Genomic DNA, 20030 nt, shown 5'->3' on the forward strand with positions numbered 1-20030 from the left:
CTTTGAAGTTTATACAAGCATCCTTTTCATAAAAACCATACACGCCCTTAGGGCATAACTTAGAACGCCTTCTCCCAGGCCGTGGGGGGCTGTATTGACACCGGAGTTTTTCTTATCCGATCTTTGAACGATTTTTTTTTTTTACAAAATGTCTATCTAAAAATTTTCATCAGATGGGTTTGTAAAAAGAAGGCATAGGGGGGGGGGGGGCTAGTTCCCCTCGAATCTCTTTTGACTATTAAAACGTGAACTACAACTTTCAATTTCCAATCAAATGAGCCCTCATTTGAATGAGCCCACAACACTTACAACGCCTACCCCCTTGGCCCAGGGGGGTTGTGTTGACACCGGAGCTTTTGTTATCTAATTTTTGAAAAACTTTTAAAAAACTGGCTATCTCAAAATTTGTAACGGATGGGATTGGGGAAAAAAGGGCATGGGGGGGGGCTAGTTTTCCTTAAATCTCTTGACTCTTAAAATGTCAACTAGAACTTTCAGCGTCCAATCAAATGAGCCCTCTATGAAGTTTAAGGGAGCATCCCATTTATAAGAACCCTACCTTCCTCTAGGGCATAACTTAGAACGCCTTCTCCCAGGCCCTGGGGGGCTGTATTGACACCGGAGTTTTTCTTATCCGATCTTTGAACAATTTTTTTTTAACAAAATGTCTATCTCAAAATTTTCATCAGATGGGTTTAGAAAAAGAAGGCATGGGGGGGGGGGGGCTAGTTGCCCTCGGATCTCTTTTGACTATTAAAGTGAGCTCGAACTTTCGATTTCCAATCAAATGACCCTCTCTGAAATTTATACGAGCATCCCTTTCATAAGAACTATACACGCCCCCAGGACAACGCTTACAAAGCCTACCCCCTGGGCCCTGGGGGGTTGTGTTGACACCGAAGTTTTGTTATCTAATTATTGAATAATTTTTAAAAAAAAACTGGCTATCTCAAAATTTGTAACGGATGGGATTGGGGAAAAAAGGGCATGGGGGGAGGCTAGTTTCCCTTAAATCTCTTGACTCTTAAAAAGTGAACTAGAACTTTCAATTTCCAATCAAATGAGTCCTCTATGAATTTTATACGAGCATCCCTTTCATAAGAACCATACAAGCCCTTAGGGCATAACTTAGAATGCCTTCTCCCGGGCCCGGGGGGGCTGTATTGACACCGGAGTTTTTCTTATCCGATCTTTGAACTTTTTTTTTTAACAAACTGTCTATCTAAAAATTTTCATAAGAGGGGTTTGGAAAAAGAAGGCATGGGGGGGCTAGTTCCCCTCGGATCTCTTTTGAATATTAAAACGTGAACTTGAACTTTCATTTTCCAATCAAATGGGCCCTCTCTGAAGTTTATACAAGTATCCCTTTCATAAGAACCATATATGCTCCAGGACATAGTTTACAAACTCTGCCCCCGGGCCCTGAGGGGGTGTGTCGACACCTGAGTTTTTGTTATCTGAAATTTGAACAATTTTTAACTTAATGTTTGTCTCAAAATTTTTTTTAAATGCATTCGGGAAAAGAGGGGCGTGGGGGGGGGGGCTAGTTGCCCTCCAATCTCTTTAGACTCTCTAAAACTGAACTAGAAATTTCAATTTCAAATTAAATTAGCCCTCTCTGAAGTTTTTACGAGTATCCCTTCCATAAGAACCATATATACCCCCAGGGCAGAACTTACAACGCCTGCCCCCGGGCCCTGGGGGGCTTTGTCGATACCAGTGTTTTTGTTATATGATCTGTGAACTATTTTTAACAAAATAGCTATCTCGAATTTTTTATTGAATGCATTTGGGAAAAAGGGCATGGGGTGGGGCTGGTTACCCTCTAATATCTTTTGACGCTTAAAGAGTGAACTTGAACTTTCAATTTCCAATCAAATGAGCCCTTTCTGAAGTTTATACCAATATTCCTTCCATGAGAACCATATATACCCCCAGGGTATAACTTATAACCCTTGCCCTGAAGAGCTTGGGGGGGGGGAGGGCGAGTGTCATGCTTAAAAATATAATTTCCAGAACTTTCAACTACTTTGAACAAAATGGCTACATCAATATTTTGATTGGATGTTTTTGGGGAAAGGGTGGGTGTGGAAGAGGTGTTAGTTGCTGTTAGTTGCCGACTATTAAAAAGGGCACTAGTTATTTAAATATCCAACCGAATGAACTCTTTTTGAAGTTTCTACTACAACGCTTTCTTTATGACGCATATATGTCCCAAGGGCGTAGCTTAAAACCCTTGCCCTAACGGCTGTGGGGGTTGTCATCCTCAAAAACATAATGTCAAAAACTTCCAAATACTTTGAACAATGGCAATCTCAAAGTTATGATGGGATGTATTTGGGGAAAAGGTGGCGTGAGAGGGGGGTTATTTGCCCTCCAATCACTTTTGACTATTAAAAAGGGTACTAGCCCTTTGAATTTCCAATCGAATGAGCCCTTTCTGAAGTTTCTACGACAAAGTTTTCTATAAAAAGCTTATATGCCCACAGGGCATAACTTACAACCATTGCCCTGAGGGCTGTGGGGGAGTTTCTTCCTCAAAAATATCTATCTTAAAATTTTGATTGGGTGTGTTTGGGGAAATGGTGGGCGTGGAAGGGGTGTTTGTTGCCTTCCAATCACTTTTTACCCTTAAAAGGGGCACTAAAACTCTCGATTTCCAATCGAAAAAGCCCCCTTTAAAGTTTTTACGACGAACCCCTCCTTTTGAAGTGTCTCTGGGGAAAAAAATAATAATAATAAAACACTGGAGCCGTATGGCCTTTACTATAGTTATCGCTATAGCGTTGCCTCTGATAAGATAAAAGCACCTTTCATAAACTTAATGGTTATCATCGACACTTCTTATGTTGTGAACAAATTCAGCAAAATTAATGGCGTAAAATTTTCTTGTTTTCTCCCCCTAAACGGTGTACTTCGGGAGCTTAAATGAAAAGAATTCCTTTACTTATTTCAGGGTATCACTCTATTCGGAAATAAAGAACAGAAAGAGAAATACCTTCCTAAAGTTGCATCTGGAGAACAATTTGCTGCATTTGCTTTAACAGAGCCAGCCAGTGGCTCAGATGCTGGAAGTATTAGAACTAAAGCAGTGTTGTCACCAGATGGCAAGAACTATATCCTCAATGGTAGTAAGATTTGGATTAGTAATGGTGGTCTTGCAGAAGTGTTCACTGTCTTTGCACAAACTCCCGTCACCGACCCTGCTACTGGTAAGCTTAATTTCGTTCAATCTCTTTTCTTTTTGGACTTTTGAACAAACACGTGACAAAAGCCATGCCGCCAAATTTGAACGTTCCACCCCTGGGGTTTCACGATAAAACATAGACAAATCTTTAAACTAAACATTACTTGTTGCTTAAAAAAAAAATACAGACAATTCTTTTTGGATGAATGACTAAGGAATGACTCGCACACTAAAAAAGACTGAATTTCTGTTTCAACAATAAATAGCTTTTAAAAAAGGAACCAAAAGCTGGCTACTATGAGAATGGAATACACTGAAGCTGGAAGTAGAAATATCAGTCGTTAAAATACGAAAACATAAAGAGAAAGTGCACTGGGTTTTTTTTTCAAATATTTTATTACGATACTTATAACAAAATTTATTAAATTACTTTTGACTTTTAAGATAGGTCACAAATTTATTAAGGTACTTATGACTTCTTTTTTTTTATGTTGGTAAACTAATCCCTAAAATGTTTTGGCAAGATAGTCTTTTTGTATATTTAGTGTGTCTAGGCAAATCTACTCTAAGCAAGAAAAGTACGTATAAATGGTACCAAGCTCTTCACAATTAAGGACCATGCCCGCTTTGGAGGCCCCAGCACATCAACACCAATGAAAGTATTCAGACAATGAATAGAATCGTTAAGAACTGATTACGACCTAAAGTACTGTTGCATGAACATTGTTACACATCAGTGATTTTTTACCCAAAAACTATTATTGTCATGCCTCATCCATTATACGCAAAAACTTCACTCTTTCCGACTTTATTCTTCCAAAACTGTTGAAATGACTGCAATTTGCCACTGTTTTTTGCTGAAAAAACTCAAGGCAATGCTACAAAGTACCTTCCGGAAGTGCTTTGAAAATTGGAAAAGGACCAGCACAAGAGTTTTACATCCGAGGGAGGATGATTTTGAAGTGGAAAAATAGATGCTGACTCATTACCAACTATTTATCCAGAAAAACAAATTCACCTTATTAATTGAGCAAACTTTTTATTTTTCAATGTTATGAAGATAAAAAATCTGAATAATTTTAAGCTGAATAAGATTTAAGCTTTGTTATGCCTTTATCCCCCTTTGATTTACCTTTATTAATCATAATTGCTGCATTCAGGAATTTGCTTTATGCTATTTTATTTTTTCTACTATAGTCTGTTTTTATAAATATTTTACATTGACTGTTACAATCACTTTATTTAATGTTTTGCCATTGTTGTTCGAGGTCTCTAAGATCAGTTATTTATGTGTATGGCTATTTTTTTCTGACAGTCTTGTTATTGTGCCTAATACGACAAAACTTGTAAACACAAGCAAACAAAAAAAATTTTATGAGACTTTTTAGAAAAGAGTTAAAAAATAAGAAGGGAATTCTTCAAAATCTCTAGTAAACTATAGTAAATCGTACTCCCTCTGTACGGGGCTCTATTCTTACAAACTGTATGGAATCAATTTGAATTGCTTACGGTCATTTCCCAAACTTTGTTTTTTCTATAAAATTTTAACTTTTTAAAGGACTTTTAACGTCCACGTAATTGCAAGCTGAAATTCGGTGCTTGATACTAGATATCTCGATTTGTCTTTTATTTTAATTTAAGGTGTAATGGGAATTGAACCCCTTCCTTGTGTGTTTCTTTAAAATATGTTTCTGTAGCTTTCTTTCAAAAAGAAAGAAAGCTGTTACAAACTATGAAGTGGTTTCTGTATTAGGTGAGACAAAAGACAAAGTAACTGCTTTTATTGTTGAACGATCATTTGGTGGTGTTACATCTGGGCCTGCTGAGAAAAAAATGGGTATCAAATGTTCAAACACAGCGGAAGTTTATTTTGAAGATTGCATGGTGCCAGTTGAGAATGTCCTTGGTGAAGTTGGACAAGGATTCAAGGTAGGTCTTTGGGTAAAAAAATCAAAGTAGATAAGATGGAACTAGAAAAGAATAGACCAGTGTCATCTGTACATTAATTTATTTTACAGGAATTTTTTTTGGGGGGGGGGGCAATTTTAAAAATGGGAATTGGGTAAATTATACTGAAAACTTAAGAAATTCAAGGACGTATAATAAAAATATCGATATTGGAAGGCATGATAGCAAGCCCTCCTCGCCTCCTTGTTTTGTAAATGTACTAAAATGTAAACAAAACTTAATATATAGGAGCTTGAAACCTTCAAATTGAGGTTTTGATGGTGTAATCATCAGCATTTGATGGTGTAATCTGCGTCAAGATCGCTTCCCGGCTTAGGTTTTCCTCCTTTTAATCTTTTCTGAATGCAGGAAATTTTTCTCTTGCTTTTGATGGGTAACTTCAAACTTGATGAATTTTATACATTTGACATCATCACAAAGAGCCAATTCTTCTGATTGCTCTATTGTTATTGAAAACTCCTTTCTTTTGAGTTTCAGTTACTGTCAAGTCGAGGTGTTCCTTACTTACAGCTCGCTATCACGAAATGTTTAACTATTGTATGATTCTATTTCTGCTACTCTTAGGTTTTGATTGCTCTTTACTTTTCTTTGAAAAAATTATTTTTTGTAAAACTCGTTTTCTTTCTTTTTTTAAACTAAATTGAAGAAAAAAAATTATTCTTGAAGCATAGGATATGTGAAGTTTCAATGGGTTGACAGCTGGAGTGTCCGTGAAGCCGTTCAAAGGTAGCTGCACCACTTCATGATGTATAGCCACTGTAAATCTAGTTTAATTTTTGTTGGGTTATTTTCAGAAATTTGTTTCTGATAGCCTTTTATGAGGCTTGATATCCTTTAAGTTTTTTGGACTGGTGTTTCCGTATGTTCGCTAAGTGTAATTGCTGCTAGAAGAAATTATTAATTTATAAACTTGAAACAAACGAAATTTGTTCATAGCAACCTAAGGCCTATGACCATAGACTTATGATTCTGATTTAAACATTCTATAACTATTTTTTGTACATGTTATTTTTGTCTGAAACTCCTATCATTCATATATTTTTGAAACTTTTTTTTTGCCTGAACCTCCACAAGTTCAGTCAAAAGGTTTCAGAGCTATCATTATATGATTCACTTTGGTTACTATTGAAAGAAATTCTGTTATACTTTGGAACCGTTGACACGAAACGGCGTAAGAAAAGTTTCCATCCAAAACACCCAAATTTCAAGAAAATGTGGGTATCATTTAAAATAAATGTAATCAATTTTGCTAGGGCAACGTTATGTATTATTGTTCAACTTTGACAACAAGTCTTGCAGGAGGGCACTTTAGGCACTTTGATTATTTATTTTTTTTTTTTTTTTATCGATAATGCCGTAGTTGTCAGGCCCTCAAAATTTAAAAATATGATGTCTCAATGAAAATTTATGTTCTGAAAAAAAAAACAGGTTAAACTGGAATGGGCCGCATAGGAACAAAAATAGGATAAACTCAAAACAGTGCTTCCATAACACAATTTATTACGCCAAAACGTTAGGTAATTGAAACTCTGGATGAATTTTTGAAATCAGTGGAAAAATTCGCATTGGACGCATAAAGAAACTTCCTTGAACTGAAATTCTTTTTTTTTTCAGTGCTTTCCATAATCACTGAAAATTACAGTGCTTATTTCGTTTATAGGTTGCTATGCATATTCTAAACAACGGACGTTTTGGTATGGCTGCTGCTCTATCCGGCACTATGCGAGCTGCCACAAGAAAAGCCATTGACCATGCAACACAGAGATCCCAGTTTGGACGAGTTATCAGTTCGTTTGGCTCAATCCAAGAAAAACTAGCTCGCATGGCAATGCTTCATTATGTAACAGAATCTATGGCTTATATGATTAGTGCCAACATGGATAAAGGATCGACTGATTTCCAAGTTGAAGCTGCTATTAGTAAGGTAAGTCTTTTGTTGTTGTTGTTTTTTTTTTTTTTCAATCAATGACGCCGTCTGTAAGGAACTGAAATGCCGACATTACTGTTCTTAAACAAAAGTTATAATAAGGATAATAATTTATAATTCTAAGGTGACAAGTTTGTGTAAGTTATTATTTAGAATGGTAGCCCCGCTAGGAAACGAACAGGAGAACGACAGACCTCCTATAGGAGAACTGCGAGATTTTTTTTTTTTTTTTTTTTGATAGTGCCTAATGAAAAGGCCATTCTCTACGACTATCATGATTGGACGTTTTTAAATTGTTTTGGAAATGTATGGCCAAATTCGAAGTATAGTGCTACAAATAAAACTGGAATGAGATTTAAACAAATTGGCACATAACACAAATATGCCAACTATAAACGAACAGAAATTAATTTCAAAAGAAGGTTTTCCTAAAAGGATTCTTAAAAATGAAGAGCGATATTGAAACTTGCGACTGGCCGTCATAAACTACCATAGTAAGTGAAACCGAAAATGAGCAGAAGCTACTATGAGTGAAAAAGTGAAACCGAAACAAATAGTAATTAAAATGAATTAAGTTAAACTAAAAAAGGACAGAAGTTAAAAAGGTACTGATATTAAATAAGGAACAAACAGGAATTACTTCAGATAAGAGCGATGCACTTGCATCCTCCAATCAATTGATTGCTACTTAAATTCAAGATTGCTGTAGCAGGCTGAACCCGGGGGGCAACAGCTTCGCTATCTGTGGTTATTTATGTATGTTTTAAGTGTCAAGCTCATTGTTCATTTGAATTTCTGTTCTTTATGTGTTTCAATTGATTATTCATTTTAATTCCTGTTCGTTTTAGGCTTCAAATTGTTTTTAGTTTGATTTGTTGTCTGACTTATTTCTATTTATTTTATATTGTTTTTATATCGCTATTAACCAGTCGAAAAGTTTTTTTAAACATTTTAAAAGTTGATTTCTGTTCGTTATTAATTCACATAATTGAATAAAGTTTCAACTGTAGGAGTATTTATAAATTTCTTTTTAAGCTTTTCAGCTTAAGCACTGAAATGATGGTTAGCAATTTAAGTTTTACGCAAAGTTTAACTATTCAGTCGAAACCCTCCATCAGCCGCAGTTGTGCGCAATAGCTTTTTAATGGTCTTTACATGGAAATACTCAGGGTGAACGGGGAGGTAGTTTTCTCACAAACTACAAGCTATTTTATGAACTTTCATGCAAGTGTCGGAGAAGGGGCGTAAGTTTAAAACCGGTCTGATTAAAAACAAATCTGCCTACCGTTATGCTGAAAAGGTGGTGATCGATGGTGGTTTTGTAGGGGCCATGGACTAACTCCATGTCTCCAGTCATATACGAAGTGGGGTAAAAAGTAATGGAACTGGTGTTATTGCAAGCAATATGGTAACCCTACGCTGTTGTCCTTGAGACAGCACGTGTATCGGGACCCTTCCATAGCTCAGTTCGAGTTTGTGCTCCGTCCGTTTACTGTGCGATTTGTGAGACTGCGGTTAGTGAAGTTATATTTTCTTTGTGTGTCGCGGAATATCTCGATAGTAGCCTAAACTCTAAAAAACAGAATTTTGACATCAAATATATACATCAAAAGAATTGACGTTATATGCTGATTCCAAATATACAAGATTTATTAAGTTTATTGCTGCCCATCAAAAGCTACGAGCTTGAGAAAATTTCCTCATTTTTGAAAAAGGCGGAACCCCTTTTGTACCACTGCCCCATTTTGGTTCTAAATGGGGTGCAGGGGGAGGGGGTGCCACCACTTCATGATTCCAATCACACAGATTGAGAAATATTGCATATTGGTGATTTGAAAAAGGTGCTACTTGCCTACCTTTCTAAAGAAAATGGATTAGGGGAGAGGAGACTAAGAGCAGCCTAGGCTTAGCTTGTATATTAACCAAGTCAAGACTTATATTTTTTGCACCAGTCAGGACTCAGCTTGTTTTTAAACTGAGTTTGTCTACAGCTTAGACTTAGCTCGGACATGCACTGAGACTGAGAACCCTTTACATATTGAAAACAAAGTGCAACATGCCTATCTTTCAGCTCAAAACTTTAAAAAAAGGAGCGGAGGTTTAGGTAGTTGCAGCCCTCATAGCTAAAGCCTGAACACAGCAGCCTTAGATAGCAAGGCATTTAGGTGGGGACAGCCCCACTCCTCTCCAGGGTGTCTTGTTTCTTTCGTGCGTTTTAAAAGTTTAATCTTCGGGTAAAGCCTCTTTTATTTGTTTAGGAAAACAGTTTGTTCGTCATATACTAGACAATGATTAGGATTTTATGTCCCCATTATAATACTTAATAACGCCTATTATTACATGCTCATTATGATAGTCACCTCCATCATACTTTGCTGTTGCCAATTAGCATTAGAAATATATAAAATGCATCAAAAAAATTTTTTAAAAAAAAGGTTTTTTAAAGGTATTTGCATCAGAAGCAGCTTGGAATGTTGTCGACGAAGCAATCCAAGTTCTAGGTGGAAATGGCTTTATGAAATCCAATGGTATCGAAAAGGTTATGCGAGATCTTCGAATTTTCCGAATTTTTGAAGGCACCAATGATATCCTTCGGCTATTTGTTGCTCTGACAGGTATTTTTACTCTAAATTTATATATTCTTAAATGTAGGAAGTCGTAATCGCCAAGACTAAAATTTAATCAACTTTTTGACTTTTTACTACTTGGCAACTATTTTTAACTGAATATAGAGTTAATCCTTATAATGATAGTACTATAGCTCAAATCTCGACAGAAAGATTTTTTGAAATGTTGCTTGAAATATGAAAACACCATGTAGGCATGTACATTTTAAAAAGCATTTTAGTAACTTTTCACTAACGGAAACTACCCTTATCCCACTACAATAAGAGCTCCAACCAAAAGGATCTGTTCATGGTGACTAATTACAAGTAGTTTTTGTAGATACCACTTAGGCCCATTCACCAAAAGATTTTACTAATCTCGAGATTTAGTTCGCGTTCATTTGAGCCAATAAGATTATAATTTTCTGATAGGCCAATCAGATTTTTCATATAATTGTTTGATTGGGTGCAAAATTGCGGTTGGCTGAAATTGGCCTTAGCTAAGTCCTGATATTAGTAAAAATGTCATTGTGAATAGACCTTTATGTACGGCGTGAGTGTTCTCATTTACTGCCAACAAACGTGTTCTTAAAAAAAAAATGTGATGAGGAGCCAGAGCGACATTTTATGCATGTTCATTATTGGCCATGTTGTACACCACAATTTTAACGTGAGCCACTGTCCATTTACATCTGTCTTCGAGGAAATTTCTCAGACAACAAAAAAAGGATGTCCCATGAATTATAGTCGAAAATCTCTGCTTTTTTTATTTACAGAGTAAATTCGTCAAAATTTTTGGAAGCTTAAGAAAAAAAAACAGAAAACTTATAGTTGTGGGCTTGAAAATGTGATTTTTTATTTATTTTTTTCATTGATCAAACTCTTCATTGAAACACGGAAATATGCTGTTTTACAGTTTTAACCTTTGTTTAAGTGGATGTACCATGTGAAGCTTGTTTGTTTATCAGTGGTTGGTATTTGACTTGAATCTTTTATTGCTTAGCTCAACATAACCATTGGGTCGTATGATTTGTTCTCTCGTAGAATTACTTTAGACAAAAAAAAACTAACCTATGATATACTTATAATACAAGTACCGCCTTGCTTTTTAGCTTTCCACCATTCACTCATTTTGGAGTGAGCGTAGCTTACGACTATATTTACATCTATACCATTTTAAGGCTTGATAGTTTTTTTTTTTTTTTTTTTTTTTTTTTTTTTTTTTTTTTTTTTTTTTTTTTACCTACTATTTTGTAGTTCAAGGTCTATGATGCTCTATTGAGTCAAAACGAATGTCTAAATTTAAATTTAAAATATTAATTGCTGAAACCTAATTTCTATTGCATGTAGACCCTGATTAAAATTGACCAATTTAATTATGTGGCAAGTTTTTGATGCCAGGAATTATCTGATGGTAAGCCATTAGTCTTCTTTATTAAACGGTTAAAAAGTTGTCTAGGACGTTAGGCAATCTGATCACAATGAAGAACTTTGACTTAGTTTGTTTCCCCCCCCCCCCCAATAAAAAAAGAAAAGCAAGGACGATAAGACCCATCTGTCCTTCAGTCACCACCATTTTTCGGCCCGGATCTTGAATAGGCTTATCCAGTTTGGCAACCAGGCATCTCCCGCGAAGAATAACAAAACTCGAATCCATTCAAAAAAGAGCCCTGTGAATAATTTTTAATGAAGTTAAGGTTCCATACTCTTTTCTTATAGAATAGGTCGGATTATAAACATTTGAGCACAGGACATTTAGGTTGTGCCTCCGTAAAAAAATGAAATAGCATATCCTCGCACGGAAAACATTTTCCCAAAAAGACACTCCCCGCCCAGATTCTGCTCGCCTCGGACTGTCTTTGAACCCGTTCATATCTTGTCCTTTATTCACCGCTTTGCCTCTAGATATGAAAAATACCTTTGTCCCCTTCATTACAGATAAAATAAACCGCTAGTCGCTATGTTTTCGTTTTTGATTATTTGATACCGGTGATTCCCAGGTTTTGTTTTCGTTTGTTTGTTTCATTCCCTCCCCCTTTTATATGTTCCTTTATAAACCTTTTTTAATGTATGTATTATTGAATTCCTTTTTAGTCTTATCAGATTTAAGTTTTTTAATTTCGTGACATTTTGCAGTTTCAATTTTGACTAAGAAATAATTTGTCTTTCTGACATTGTTGTTTTGGCATTATTTGTCAGTTTTTTTATTTGTCGTGTCTTTTTTAGGATTTTGTTTGCTTGTATTGTTTTTTACACTCCGAAATTCAAATTCAGCCCTTCAGAGCTTGTGATAGAAATTTTTTGAAATGAAAATCTTATCTTACCACCATTCTTCGTAGGACCAGATTATAGCCCAATTATTCATTCTTGTTGAGGAGTTATTCACCCATGAAAAATAATTAGGTTTCAAGCATTAGATTACCAGGTTAGAATATATCAACTTAAAAAAATAAAAGTTCTGATGGAAGTAAAGAGCTAAGATGAACCTTAAAACGAAAAAAATCAATGCCTCGCAGTTTATGTAACATTCGTCTGCAATTTTGGTTTAAATAAAGTGATTTGTAATATGTCCCTAAATTTGTAGAATTCTGAAAAGCCAGCGTTTTACTCAAAACTAATCCTAGTTGAGGTTTTGATAGAATCAAATTTGTATGCTAAAATTTATTGCTTTCATGGCTTGTGAAAGACTATTGAAAGCCTTATAAATTAGTCTTTGGTTTTCTGTAGGGCTCTTATTTTCTGCTCCTAATCGTGTTTCGTTGCGTCGGTTGTGTATTGATAAAAATTGGCTTTTTAATGAGACCTTAAACAGCTCGCTTTGATGCTGCAATAGCTTGCTAGTTTTGTTAGTCAGTTGACGATTTATAAACAATATTAATGGGGACTGTAATAGAAGACTGGAATGTAATAGAAGACTGTAATGGGGACTGTATAGAAGAGGGGGACTGTAAAGCTCAGGGTTTTCAACCATGGAGGTTATGATAGTACCCTTTTCATTCTTCTCAGCCTTTACATTCCGTAAATGGCGCCCTAATTTATAAGAAGTGATTAGATATGAAAAAAATAGTTTTTAAATCAGACCTCAAACAGCTCTCTATGTCCCACTAGTAGGGGAAAAAAAGAAGACGAAGTAGAAAAAAGAGTACACATCAATACTACCCCTGCAAAAAAAAAGTGTTTTTTCTTGTTGTTCAAGGTGGGGGCTGTAAGCTTCCGGTATAGGTGGTTTTTCGACAATGGCGATTCTACTATTCGTTTCGGTCCGACGCCATTTACAAAGGATTTTACTCTTTTTCAAAATTCCTGTAAATTCGTTTTTAAAATAACATTTTATTATTAATCTTAACCGGATAGTGATCGAAATAATTCTCACTAGACAGTTTTATTAACGAACTTTTAAATTTTCGGTTATTATTGGCCGTAGTTGGATCTTTACTTGGTTGAATGTATCACTGCAACCATTAGGGTTTTTGTATTGGTAGAGGACTTTTGGGCAGTTTTAGTCTGTTTCTGGTTTACCTTTTGTCTGTTTTATTGTAAGAATAGGTATAAAATAAATTAGGCTCACAAAACTAAGCTATTTGTTGAATATTCTCTCCCTCCCTTACGAAGTAATTCCCTTTTAAGAACTTACAATAAATTTTTACTATAGAAGTGCAACGAGTTAAAAGGTTAAGTTCTAAGCAATTTCTTCCCGAATAGCTAGGGATTTTGGCCTAAAATTAACCACCTCCCTCTGCCCCCCCCCCCCCCTTCCCCAAAAAAAGAAATTACAAGAAAAAATGTGGCAATTTCATTTGGAATAAAGGAGAAAGAAGGGATACTAATAGACTCGGACTTCGCGCAATTTTTACATTGACAACACAATATTTACTCTTTCTGTATTATAGTCTAGCGCAATTCTCTATTGAGTTCTCCCTTTAGTATTTCTCCATTAGTTCATGCGTTTATACTTGTATTTGATGTTTCAGTAGAGTTTATATTATTTTTTATTTAAAATTTTACTTGTATGCTATTCATTATTGAGAGCTTTGTTTGTCCTTCATCTACATGTAAAACTAGACCGTATTTAAGTTAAAGGTTTTGATTTTAAGGCATGCAATTTGCGGGCGGTCATTTACGTCAACTCCAGAAGGCATTAAGCAGCCCAATGTCAAATATGGGTGTTATCTTGGGCGAAGCAACTAAACGGGCTAAACGAACTGTTGGCATGACTGATTCAGGTGTCCTTGCCGATAAAGTACATCCAAGTCTTGCTGAATCTGCCATGCTTACTTCTCGGGTGAGTTTCCGTTTTACTACCAAGTGGCTTGTATTAGTTTTTCTCTTATTTTTTTTTTCTTTTTTTTTAAGTATAAAACTTAAAACTCGAAAACGAGGAATTTACTTCTCATTTACTTTAGAAAGATAAGTTTTAAAAATAAATCTGTAAATCAGCTGTTAATGAATGAAACGTAATTAGATTGAGCTGCTTAAAAAGGAAGTATCTGTAAGGCTACCCAGGAGATATTTGTCCTGGGGTAAATTGTGGCTCGTGGTGGCCTCTGCAAAGTATATTTCTGAAATTTCTCGAATCATTAAATAATTACCTGCACACCCTCTAGTTTCGATGTAACGATATATCAAAGTGTAGAAAAAACACTTTAGATAGTATTGAAAAAAAGCTGAACTGAATCAAAACATATGAAAACAAAGTGACAGAATAAGATTTGTGTTCTTAAATTTGCCTTCCTCTTAAAAACGCTGGTCAGCATAAGAATTCGTGAATCAACTATTGTTTTGAGGATGGTAGATGGTCGCAGATGTTTCTTACAAATATTTTTTCCGTAGAATATTTTGTATTCTTGCAAAATAATGACGTAATCTATATTTCGCTTACGCACGTTTTTTTTCAAATTTTGTACAAAAGCTTTTCATCAGTAAAAAAAGATAGAATACTATGTTTTTCCTTTTTTACTTGAAAATTCTCGTAAATGCACCAAAAATGAGCACTGTTTAACTTTCAGTTCATTATCAAAGGACAGAGTATCCACTCTGCATAGACAATTAGTCATAAATAGTAACCAAAGAAGGGGTATTGTAAGTAGTAGTTGTCCCTATTAAATTACTTATAATTAGCCTTATAAGAATCAGTCAGAAGGAACTTTAAAATAAAAGAAGAAAATGTGTTAATATAATTGTTTTCATCCCTTATAGTACCTCTGTCCTCTAATTTTCAATGCATTCTTTCAATATGTGGAAAATCAACAGCTATAAAAAGGTTAGTCAACAGTGAATAATTTAGGTAGAAACAGTCTTTTTTGGGGGGGATGGGGAAAAGAAGAAAATGTGTTAATATAATTGTTTTCATCCCATATTCGTATCTCTGTTTTCTAATTTTCAATGTACTCTTTCAATGTGTGGAAAATCAACAGCTATAAAAAGGTTAATCAACAGAGAATAATTCAGCTAGAAACAGTCTTCTTTTTGGGGGGTGGGGGGAAAAGCCAAACATTCCCCAGCTATGAGAGAGTAGATCAGGGGCTGCCAATTCACGAAAATGTAAGAAAGACAAGAGTTTTTTTCAATTTTTTTTTTACAGAAATACCATAAGAAAACATTTTGAAATATTAAGGGGGATGAGGGTAATTTGGCCTTTTCCGATTTTTTCAAAGAAGATCAAAAGAAAAGATTCTTTCTAGATACCCCCCCCCCTCCAATTGGTGCCCATGGAGTAGAACTACAGGAAATTTATATTGCAATCCAGTTTTCGCCATAATTTCCAGTTATGTCTATATTTTATTAAAGAAAAAATAAGTTTTTTTTTCAACTGAATGTAAAGAGCAACATTAAAACTTCAAACGAACAGAAATTGTTTCGTATACGATGGGGAACTGCCTCCTCTTCAATACCCCACTCTTTTCGCTAAAATTTGTAAGCACTTTTAAAAAAGTTAGTTATTCTAATTAAAGGATCCTTGTGTTTCAGGATTCATTCTTTAAGAATTTGGACAAATGTTTTAACTGTAACGTTAAGAGTGGGGTACGGAGGAGGAGGCAGCCCCTCTTATAAACGGAATAATTTCTGTTTGTTTTAAGTTTGTAAGTTGTTCCTTACTTTCAGCCGAAAAAACTTTCATTTTATTTCTAAAAAATAAAACCCAAGAACAATTCTTCCGTGGAAAGCTCCCCCGCTTAAAGTGCTCCCCTGGGAAATTACCCCCCACCCCTCCAAGAACAATTCTTCCGTGGAAAGGTCCCCCGCTTAAAATGCTCCCCTGGGAAATTACCGTCGTACAATTTTATGTTCGCTTAAAATTCCACCAGAAAGTTTCTTGCTCACGATTCCACCTGAAAAAAATCTCCTTAGCATGCTCTCATTCGAAAAACACTTGCTTTTTATTTTATTTCTAAATTAAATAAAAAGCAAGTCGTTTTTAAAGATCGAAGATCGGTATGATTTGAAGATCGTTTTTCTATTCATACCGGAAATCATCCCTCCCAGACTCCCTCCCTCCTTCAATGGAAAGTTTCTCCCGCGTAAAATTTTCCCACTGAGAATTATACCTGGTGATAATCCCCCATGGAGAATTTCTCCGGCGGGAAATGAGTCATTTTTTATGTGAATTCTGGTAAATTTCCCCGTGTAAAATTTCCTCTGGAAATTTCACCCCCCCCCCCCCGAAACTTCCCTCTAAACAGAAAATTCTTATAGAAAATTCCCCTCCATAGCAGAAAATCCCCCCCCCCAAAAAAAAAAAAATGTATATATACTTCCCAATAACCAATACTATTTGTAAACAATGGGCAAGGTTCATAACTTGTAGCCCTTCTCTCCGGGGCTTTGGGGGATCAATTGATTTTGAAAGACATAATTATTAAATCTTTCGACTATGTTGAACAAAATGGCTATCTCAAAGTTTTGATCCAACGACTTTAAGAAAAAAAGGGGCATGTGAAGAGAGTTAGCTGCCCTCTGATATTTTTGGTCACTTAAAAAGGGCACTAGACCTTTTGATTTCCGATAAAATGAGCCCTCTTTCGATTTTCTAGGATCACTGATTTGGTACGATAACCCCTGGGAAAAAAAATCGCATCCGTGATCTTTCTTCTGGCAAAATATACAAAATTCCTCATTTTGTACATCGGAGCTTGAAACCTCTACAGTAGGGTTCTCTGATATGCTGAATTTGACATGTGATTTTCATCACACCAAAACATCGCGTGATGTTTTGTAAATGTTACTCCCCTTTTTAAAAAAAATTGGGAAGAAATTTTTCAGGCTCGTAACTTTTGATGGGCAGCATTAAACTGGATGAATTCTATATATTTTGAATAAGCATCAAAATTCGATTCATTTGACATATCTTTTTTTTTTATCAAGACTCGAGTTTTGGTTACGATTGAGCCAAATCGTTCCTTATTTACATTTCGTTACCACAAACTGTTTGATGAATTTTGGTATCTAACAGAAGCATGGTTCTGTTAGTTGTCCTCCCTTTTGCGTAACTTAAGCCATTTCAAACCATTAGGTTTCTTCTTTTTTTTATCAATATAAAGAAAACAATTATGTTTTAGCGAGGACTTATAACTTAGACGTTTAATTCTCAGAATATCTACTAGCTGTCGAATGCCTACCGTAATAGCTATTTTTGGTCTGTAACAGTTTGGTCATATGCGTTTTGTTTTGATCAAAACATGCACAAATAAAGAGATTGTTGTTCTGAGTAGATTTTTATTTGGAACTCCTCTCGTTGAATAAAATAAAAGAAAAGATTTGACCATGATATTGATCGAAGGAGTAACCTTGGCTGTGTACTTCATTATGGTCTATCAACTAAATATTTATATATTAATTACTGAACTAAGTTGAATATCGAAATTCATTAGTGTTTCGAGATAGTGGAATACTAATTGAGATTTGGATTTCGGTATCATACTGAGACACTAATGATACTATCCCAATGAAATAGTGTATTAATGGTTATTGTTATGAAAAACGCTGGAAATGGTTTATTTTCATTCAATGGGAGGTGTTTAGTTAAATTTTTTTTGTTTTGTTTTTTATCCACAGCCATTTGCGGTTCTTCAAGAACTAAGTTGTGTTAGTTTGTATGCACGTATTTGTTCCTATGAGCAATGAACTTGGTCCATTTTGTTACAATAAATCATAACGAGACTTCAATTTGAAGCTCGTTATTTGCCCTGATATCCACAGGCATCCATTATTATCGTGTTTATTGACTGTGGTTTTATTGACTCAAAACAGATATTGTATTTTATGACAATTATTACTACTATATCTTGCTTATGGCTTTCTAATTAGCACTATGAAATTTGGAGTAGACATAGGTAGAATTTGTATGATTTTTCCTCCTGTCAGACTTTGGGTATCTACTTATTTATTTGTTTATACCGATAACTCCCAACCAATCACTTATTTATCTCTGAAAATAATCGTGGGACTTGATACAACGGGTGCCTGGTGCCAATTTAGTATTTTTCCTCATAGTCAGTAGGTGTTATGGGTTTGTGGAAGGAATCAGGTTCTGACGAAAGTGTAAACATTAAATTTTTTATGACTGTCCTCCGACAAGAGTTGCAAGAGAAAACAATTGCGCAAAGAAGGTTATTAATTACTGATTTGGGTATTATAGGCCATCGAAGGATTTGGCGCTTCTGTTGAAGGCCTTCTGGCCAAATATGGAAAGAACATCTTGGAGAAGCAATTTCTTTTGAACCGTGTTGCAAACGCTGCTATTGACCTTTACGCTAGTGGTGTTGTTCTGTCGCGCGCATCTTTCGCCCTTGCCAACAACATCCCCTCCGCTGAGCACGAGGCCATGCTTGCCCGTGTGTGGGTAAATGAAGTAAGTTAACTTGTAGCTATTTATTTATCTTCTGTTGGAGCTTCTTGTAGTCTTTTTTTTTTTTTTTTTTTTTTTTTTTTTTTTTTTTTTTTATGTGCAGTGTTGAAAAAAAATCTTCATGATGAGTTTTGCAAGGTTGCAGCTAAGAAATTTACGCCTTTTTTTCTAAACAGATTTAAGTCGAGTGTTTAAATGTATGTTCTTATATTTCAAGTATGTTCTTTCGCATGAGACTGTGCTCTTTACTTATTGAACATAACCAAACCCTTGACCTGTAACTTACATCATTTGGACATTTTTACTATTTTGTTTGAAAGTTTCCTAAAAAATGGGAAAATTTAAGCTGGGTTAAGTGGGCAGATTCTAATCTTACTAGCATGTGGTCGAATTTCTTATATTATTTGTAAAATGAGACATACCTTAGAGTGGGTAACACTTACCTCTCATTTTCCTAAAGATTCCTTTTTATTCTTTATTTATGTTTTTTCTTCATTATAATTTTCTTTATTCTTTGTGTTATTCTTTATTATTTTAAATTATTCTTTGAGTGTTTTTTGGAAAAAAATCCAATAAATAAGAAACAAATATATTTTTTAAGAAATTTATAGAATGAAAATAATCCAAAGAAACCTATTATTAAATTATTAATAATGGGGAAATGCAATTCTTGGGACTGATTTGATAAGTAAAAGATGTAAGTTTGGACTTTATCAAGTCACATGTGCCTTTTTACCTTTTGTCGTAAAGTTGTCAATCACCATCTATAGAATGGCCACCTTAAAGTGTGATAAATTAATATATCGGCAACTATTTATTAACAAAATAATGTTTTGTTAATTTTCAGTTTTTATCTATCATAGAGGAAACTATAGTGACATGTTTTAGGGGGGGGGGGCATTCCCTCTTCCTTCTATTCTAGCAGGGCCTGCTCTGAAGTTTTATAGGGCGATTGACCTAAAATATTACATGGTTCGAGCCTGTAGAATAAAATAGAACTTAGTCTTAGCTGAAAATATGTTTGTGAAGTTTTCTTATCAAGGGTCTTTGGCATTCAAACCTCGAAGTAATCTAACCCTGAGAAGCAACCAAAGCGTAATAAAAAAGCTAAGAGCAGGGGAAAAACGAGGTGAAGCAAAACATTCTTCAATGCAGGGATTTACTAGTTCAAAAGTGATCCTAACTCTTTCATCTTTAGAAAAGGGACATCTCTTTTTAGAGGGTGACAAGGGTAACTCAAAGTTTTCAAATAGAATCCCCTATAAATTGATTTTTGTTTTGAATCTACAAGAGATTGCAGATGAATTTTTAATATTGATCTAATATTTTTTTTTTTTTAGTGTTTTTTTATTTTCTCTGCTTAATCGCAGAAATATTTACATTTTTTAGCTGCCTTATCTTCTGGGCTTAAAAAGACCTTGATTTGCAGACATATGTCTGTTAATTACAGTCAAATAGCCCAAAACATGTGTCACTTTGTTTACCCTCCTGTAAAAT

The 20030-nt window shown here is 35.0% G+C and overlaps 1 protein-coding gene across 1 annotated transcript in view; it reads left to right on the forward strand.

Annotated features, from left to right (window-relative positions):
• Acadvl (Acyl-CoA dehydrogenase very long chain) overlaps nucleotides 1–20030 on the forward strand; it is a 54280-nt gene that overhangs the window by 32803 nt on the left and 1447 nt on the right. The window contains exons 4-9 of the mRNA XM_089104669.1: nucleotides 2957–3212; nucleotides 4941–5116; nucleotides 6816–7079; nucleotides 9529–9697; nucleotides 13783–13970; nucleotides 18324–18536. Coding sequence (XP_088960795.1) covers nucleotides 2957–3212; nucleotides 4941–5116; nucleotides 6816–7079; nucleotides 9529–9697; nucleotides 13783–13970; nucleotides 18324–18536 — 1266 coding nt within the window. The remainder of the gene's footprint in view (nucleotides 1–2956; nucleotides 3213–4940; nucleotides 5117–6815; nucleotides 7080–9528; nucleotides 9698–13782; nucleotides 13971–18323; nucleotides 18537–20030) is intronic.

Source organism: Artemia sp. Qi Xiang Cuo, chromosome 18, assembly GCF_049724085.1.
Source record: "Artemia sp. Qi Xiang Cuo chromosome 18, ASM4972408v1, whole genome shotgun sequence".
Lineage (NCBI taxonomy): Eukaryota > Metazoa > Arthropoda > Branchiopoda > Anostraca > Artemiidae > Artemia > Artemia sp. Qi Xiang Cuo.